We start from the raw sequence: 7,570 nt of genomic DNA on the forward strand, positions 1-7,570 counted from the left end.
CCCACATGAGACAAATAGGACCTCAAATGTCTACCCCCAAAAATCATTTGTGTGACAAATGTGCTCCGATCAAGTTTTTTAAGGGACAAGAAAGCACATTTGTCTCATGTGTTTTTAAGGGACAAGAAAGCACTTTTGTCTCATGTCATTCTTTATGAATTATTTGTCACATTATTCCCACGGCAGAAATTCTTTTTAGAATCGAGGTTCGCCGTTTTACCTCATGTCAAGTGTAATCATCAATAGGTTTGCTTATGCTTTCTTTAGGAAAACTTAAAGTGAACTATTAATCATAATATCTCTAATTCAAGTAATTGATTGGCGTACACTGAAACAAACTAAATCCCGTTCACGATGGTACAATGGTGACAGCGCGGTGGCACGATGTTTCGTTGATGAAAACGCGATGGTGCGATGGTGTAAACATAATGGTACGAACGTGAAACAACGACTGTACGATGGTGAAACAACGATTGTACGATGGTGAAACAACGATGGTTCGATGATGAAAACATGATGATACTATGGTGAAAGACGATGTTACGATGGCGAAAATACGATGGTACGATATGATGAAACTGCGATGGCAAAATCATGAAAACGCGATATTATTTTCTCTATCGTGTCATCGCATCATCGTGATTTCACCATCATGTCATCGTGTTTTAATGATCGTACCATCTCAATTTCACCTTTGTACCATTGTGCATAGCTGTTCAGGCAGTCAAAAATGTTACTTATGTCCAAACGGAACACCGTAATCGGTTGATATCAAATGATACAATATCGTGACTCGTTTCGCATCTCGCCGAAATCTCGCGTCTCGCTACGCATCTCGTTCGTCGACGCGAGACAAGAAATTGATTTCAGGTCATATACCGCTGAGTAGTATTCCCTTTAAAGTCTACATAAAATCACTTAAAAGCCCATTATGCCTGAGAAATGCTTTCATTTGTATTCCTTAAAAGCTTTGTATTTTTGGTATACTTTAATAGCTCCAAAAAGTTACTCATTGGCTAATTACCTAAAGCATTTTTCATCTGCTGCTTATTTGCAGTTTGTACAGTAGAAGTGATTTAGAATTTTGTATTGAAGTCAAAATACTACATTGTTTACATTTTGCTACTTTTATGACGAATTATTTCACATTTATCGCAAATTCCTTTAGATAACAAGCATCTAACTTCTTCAGAAATCATTATTTGAATATTAATAAATTCATACTTGCTCTATCTAAAGAAGTAAAAATTTATTCATTTCTGAAATCTCGTGGTACGGGATACTTCGACATTTCGAGATCTCGTGTTACAATATCGTGCCTCGCTTCGTGTCTCATCGATGTGTCGCGATTCTGAGTGGTCCGATATTCCATAATTACGGCATTACCCGGATTATTTTAGGAACTCATACATGTTGTAAGTGCTTTTTCAATGGCGGATCTGAAAGCCGAAATTCTTGGAAAATGACGATTTTTACATACATATATTTCTGATGAAAACAAAATTCTTGTGTAATGGTCTTCTTATTTTCTTCCATAGATCATTTAAGGGCCTCCGTGGCCGATTGATTTAAAAAAAAACACTTGTCCCTAACCGCTGTAGGTTCGACATATACACGGGGCATCGAACTATTCATCGAACTTTGCGAGGATCCCGGTCAGTGTCCAAATGATGAATACATATCCGCGTGCGCACGTCATAGCTATCGCGTGCGCACGTAATGAATAAGAAAATTGTATGTCCCCTTTATGCCGCCGTAGATACTACCCTTGTTTTTGCTAAGAATATTTCTAGTGCCATAAATCATTTATAAAACTTTAAGCATTGAAAATAAACGTATCACAATTGATAACGATAACAATGGACTTGCTGCATATGTGTTTAGGTTCTGGATACTGCACTTGTAAAAATTTTCATTGTGACGTGCAGAACAGGTATATTCTTTAATTTTATATATGACTGACCAGAAGTGACCTAAAATCGGTTTTATAAATACAGAAAACACATAACAATGGCTGTTTGCCGGTAAACGTACGGGCATAATTATTACCTTTTAAGATTTTTATGGAAAAATGTGAGACAAATGTGCTTCGAGTGTTCTTTCTATTGTGTGTCGAACACATCTGTCTCATTTCCAATTTGTCGCAAATATAATTGTTTACGAGCACATCGGTCACACTTCGTGTGACAAATGTGCTCCGAGACAAATGTGCTCCTACAAAGCTCTGTACTCTTTATGTCTCCTAAACGCCGGTAATATTGGCTCTAGGTACGGCGAATAAGTCTTCTCTTTTTTTATTTCAATGTCCATGTATCAAATGCCATTTCTATATTAGAACCCTTGAAGTATTTCGATGCGCTACGTGACGATTCTTTTTATTGGTTTATCCTGGTCAAACACGATGGTCCGCTTGTTCAGATGAAATCATTATTTTTGTCTTATTCTAACAAAACATACGCCCGTTTTGTCCTAATTAATTTAAATATGTATTCTTATGACTTATAAATATTTTAAATAAACGCGTCAACTCTTGTTCTTTAAATTGATATAAATTTCCTTTATGTATAGTCATTGTTATTTAAGATATGAACATGTACAGGAGATAGCTTACATTTAAACGGTGTGAAAACTTAATCTAGGCCGCAAATCTGCTATATATATATATTAAAAAAATACACATTAAACAAGAATTATCCTTTACAAACCCGAAACTTGGTCATTATACAACAGTAATTAATACTTTATTTCAAGATATTTTCGATCATCTAAAACTGACGTTATCAACATATTATATTGTATTTACATAGAGCATATAACCAAGTCTCGTGATTATTTTTAAAATCATTTTGATCTCGACCATTAGATTTTGCAAGTTTCGGGTCTTACGACGCTTTGCGTGTCATATTCCTTTTTAAAATCTATTTAAGACAACTATTAGTTTTATATCAGGATACTTTAAACAACAAAGATTCTGTTACACACTTTTAATTTAAAAAAAATGAAACAATTGATAAACTGATGATAAAAATATAGATAAAACTTTGGTCGAAAAACGGTAATTAAACTTAATTGCAAAGAATTTGATAACGTTGAAATTTACATATCAAATAAAAAATTGTGACAAGCATTTTATAGTAACATCAAAAACACACAAACTTATGCATCTATGTGCTACAAACGAGCTTCAATTTGTATAAAAAAAGAAACATATCATTTGATCATAAGCAAAGCTTCGGCACGAATCTCGTCAATAAAGATACAAACTCATAAATTCTGTCAATGATATATATCGTACGATGTACCAAATACAACAAGAAATTTATATTAGTAGCACTTTAATTTTAACCTATGAAAATGTATATGATTCTTCATAATTATTTGACAAATAAAACATTTAAGACATTTTGTAATTTTAGAAAGGTAGTATGTAAAAAATCAGCAATGGAAGTAAAAAAGAAACATTTTTGTAGTTATAAAATATCTTTACTATACATATTCAGTGTCCGTTTCTTAAAAACTCTCGTATAAATGTTTCTTTCAACTGTGATAATATCGTAGCTTATCAAGTTAACAGAATTTCAATTTCTCCCTTTTTCAAAGTGTACACACTATTCTTCAAATAAAACCAGGTATTTGTAGTTATATTTGATATGCCAGGGTGACTTTAATACTATCCATTGAGATTTGGATCGAGTGAAATCTTTCAATTCGAGTGAATTTTCGCACAATTGTCTGTGCTTGTATTATGGTCTCTGTCATACGTTAAAAACATCATATGGTCTTATTATAGATATCTTCAAATTATTTTTATACTGTATATTAACAGGTACAATTAGCAGACAATGAACAAAACATAAAAGGACAGTGAGTTCAGTGCATTCCATGTTAAAAGTGTTCCATGCTAAAGGTGTTCAATGTTATCCGAATGATATCTGTATAGAACATTGTACACATTCCGCAAAAGCGAATCCTGCAGGCTCATAACAAAAATAATTCTTAAGTTGCATTTTGCCTTTCTAATTGTTAATTTGAATGACAGTAAGAATAACATGTAATATATGTGTAAAAGTCGTCTGTGTGATTTTCACACAAATTTGTCTACTTCGAAACAAAAACGTATCGGGCACTATGTTATGTCGGCTAACATTCGTATCATAGAACCACGTACTTAATCAACCTGACAGTGATTCCTTTGAGATTGATCAGAGTCTATTCTTCATTAGCTATTGTATAAAAGTTTCTTTAGCGTTTACATAATGAAAAACTACATACGTATTATTTTATCAGTCTTATATCGGTGATGATATCCTAGTTTTACTAGTTAAGGGAATTTCATTTCTACTTTTTTAAACTGTATCGATTATTCTTCCAATTGTACCAGATAATTCCAGTTTCATCTGATTTGCCAGGCTGATTATAATACTGCCTAGAGATTGGAATAGTTGCAATCATTATACCACCACGCGCCATGATAACGTTTCGCACAATTTACAGTCGACCATTTATCATCCATCTAAGTAGATTTTGTAAAAAAACCCTCTTCTAAGACCACAAACGGAACTTGACCAAAATGGTCTTAATTAGACTACTCGATGAAAATAAATACTGTATCTATAAAAAAAACTTCAATATCTATATGTGATGTTGTTTTTTCTTTGTCATTAATTGCAACGAACGGACATGGTCCACTGTGGTCCTAATAACGGCATGGTCTCATTTGTGGATACTACTATATTTTTATTAAACTGCACATACAAGAAAATAAAAAACATAAAATATTAGTAAATAAGGGGCAAACGACTTCTTAAACTCTTCATTCTTAAAGTCGTTTTTCAAAATGTTTATGTATAGGTTAGAGTGCATATTGGGTGTTCTTCGTAAATAAGAAAGCTAAAAAGGAGCGGAGCTTGCGAAGCGACTGTAGCTTTCTTATTTACGAAGAACATCCAATATGCACTCTAACCGGCTTAGTGTTCCGCCCACTTGCGTTTTATAATATAAAACGTCCAGTTTCTATAAAATCTGTTCTATTAAGATTTGTAACCTGAAAATTTGAAAAATCCTCGTCGGTGATTGGCTTAAAAAAATTGGCGAGCACTAAATATTTTTATCTTATCAAATATACTAAATAATATTAATAAATTAATGATACTTTTGCATTTGATATTTGCGGTTAATATAGAAATCTGCTAGTTAGATAGAATGTGGTTATTTTATTACTGGTAAATAAACATTGTCTTTTCATTGCGACAATTGTTTTATACGTATGTATAGTTTTGTCTCCAAAATTTTTCAATGAACGTTATGGCAAATTGCTTTTAATTGTTCCACGTAACCGTCAAATTATATTTCTATTCCTGTATTGGAATATTTTGATATCCATTTTAAACTGTTTTTGAAGGTTTATGAGTTAAATCTATGCCATGTACTGTCAAGATAAAAATGTTCAATGTTATTTAAGGAATGTATCTGAATAAAACATTGTACACATTTTGCAAAAGTGAATCCTGCAGACATTTCATAAGAATATCAATTCTTAAGTCACATTTTACCTTCCTTACTTTTACTTTGAATGATATCTAAGATAATACATGCATAAAAAGTTAAAAATCTACTAAATCGTCATATAGTTTGAAGACTTTAAAACAAAACATACAATGTACATGTATGAGACACTAATTAATGGCAGGTAAAATTTGCAATCAGCAACATAACTATGGAATAAGTGAATATTACAGTTATTAGACTATGCGTGTTCACATTATATTTCTTGATCAGCTGTCGCAGTAAACATGTTTTTTTTTTTAATTTTACATATCGAAAGAAATACACATGTATTAATTTATCAGTTTTATAAGGGTGATAATACCCTGTTTATCAAGTTAACGGAATTTCATTTCTACTTTTTTCAAACATATGTAATTCTTCTTCCAACGATACCAGGTAATTCCAGTAGCATCTTTTTTGCAAGACTGGTTATAATACCGTCCATTGAGATTTGAATCGTGGCAATTATTATACCACCACGCACCATGATATGTTTTCGCACAATTGTTCGGGTTTGTATCTTGATCTCTGTCATACGTTGTGAACATCATTCCATTATTATAGGCAAGAGAATCTCCAGCAGTTCCGCTGTATCCGCTCACCTCCAGTTTGTAATTGTCTTCTTCCGGATATATCTTGAACTTACTGTACTTAGCATATGCACTGTTTCCCTCAAAATCTTCTATCTCTACCCGGAGTTCGTGTTCTCCATCTGATGTCAGTAGACTCAAATGATCATTGCCAAGCCAGAACTCATCATCTAGATCACCAAAGCCGTTCTTATACTCAGCCCAGTTGCGATAAAAATCTGTTTTACCATTCAGTCTTCTTTGAAATACTATCCAGCCCCCGCTGTCTGTAGTTTGGTCACAGTACACTTGAAACCCCTTTTCCAATTTGTATATTCCATTTTCGATTTTACTCATATGACTTATCGAGCGACAGGAATTACCCAAATGTAAGGAGTCGATGTGCGAGAATAAATTAGTTACAAGTGTTTTAATGTTTTTAATTTCTTTAGCCATTTCATTATCATTGTAAGTGTTTAGTTGTACCTGTTCAGCCATAATTTGTAACATTTTACGGTCGTTTTCAGATGTTAATATATTTTCTACAGCCACCTGTTTGACAGTTTCAAAGCTTGTTAATAATTGATCAGTATTATTTAAAGATACTTTGCAATAAGTGTTAACATTTTCATTAAGGGATATCAAATTGCTTTGAATCTTCGGAATTTCCCGTCGAAACCTTACAGTCTCAGACTTTTCCTCGGTAAAGGCAGTCCTAAGTCTCGTGAAATCCTCTTTCAATGCATACACTGTTTCAAAGTCAATATTACTAGCTTTATTCACCATCGAAGGAATGATCTGTTCTTTTCCAATGGTCGCATTTAACACTTTATCTATGTCGTCAAGTCGTTCTGTTATTTCAGCAAAATCTTCGTCTCTGAATTTAGATTCGGAGTTCAGTCTTGTTTCTAAATGTTTGACTCTTGCCTTCAAACGATCAAGATCTTTTGTTGAACTTGCACAACTAATTAAATATACACCAAGAAGAAGAACTGTTACTTTCCTAAACAACTGCATAGTTCTGTACAATTATGCAATTATCCTTTTTGTTATCAAAGTTCTTGCAGCTAATATATGATATTTATCTGTTACCATTAATTTCAAACTTGAATCAATCTAAGCAATATTTTAAAAAAAATAAATGTTCACGTTCTTTCACTATTCTTTCGAAATATGACGATACGTTTCTCTCTAAGGAATATTTATTGATAATAATAATTTATGTCAATTGGCCACTTAAATGCTCTCATTCTAAAATAGCTGCAGATTGTTCTATTGCCAGTCAGAATAAAACTGCCCTGCCTTTAAACGAGAAAGAGCCAATTATTTTGTCTGTATCTTAATTTATGTTAAGAGGTACTTGTGGTGCGTGGTACCAATATACGTTAAGGTTAAATAAATAAATACGAGTATACATAGAATAAGATATTACTTTAGAAGTGTATTCATTAGAG

At 32.8% G+C, this 7,570-nt stretch overlaps 1 protein-coding gene across 1 annotated transcript; it reads right to left on the reverse strand.

Moving 5' to 3' along the window:
• Positions 1-5,747: 5,747 nt before the first annotated feature.
• LOC132733645 (tenascin-R-like) lies at positions 5,748-7,287 on the reverse strand. The gene has a single exon (XM_060720307.1). The coding sequence runs from the start codon at positions 7,131-7,133 to the stop codon at positions 5,883-5,885; it is 1,251 nt and encodes a 416-aa protein (XP_060576290.1). The 5' UTR covers positions 7,134-7,287; the 3' UTR covers positions 5,748-5,882.
• Between the last annotated feature and the right edge of the window lie 283 nt (positions 7,288-7,570).

Source organism: Ruditapes philippinarum, unplaced genomic scaffold (assembly GCF_026571515.1).
Source record: "Ruditapes philippinarum isolate M1 unplaced genomic scaffold, ASM2657151v2 ctg3741_1_1_1_1, whole genome shotgun sequence".
NCBI classification, from domain to species: Eukaryota; Metazoa; Mollusca; class Bivalvia; order Venerida; family Veneridae; genus Ruditapes; species Ruditapes philippinarum.

Coding starts and splice junctions, on each gene's coding strand:
- LOC132733645 (XM_060720307.1), bottom strand. CDS start 7,133: ATGCAGTTGTTTAGGAAAGTAACAGTTCTTCTTCTTGGTGTATATTTA.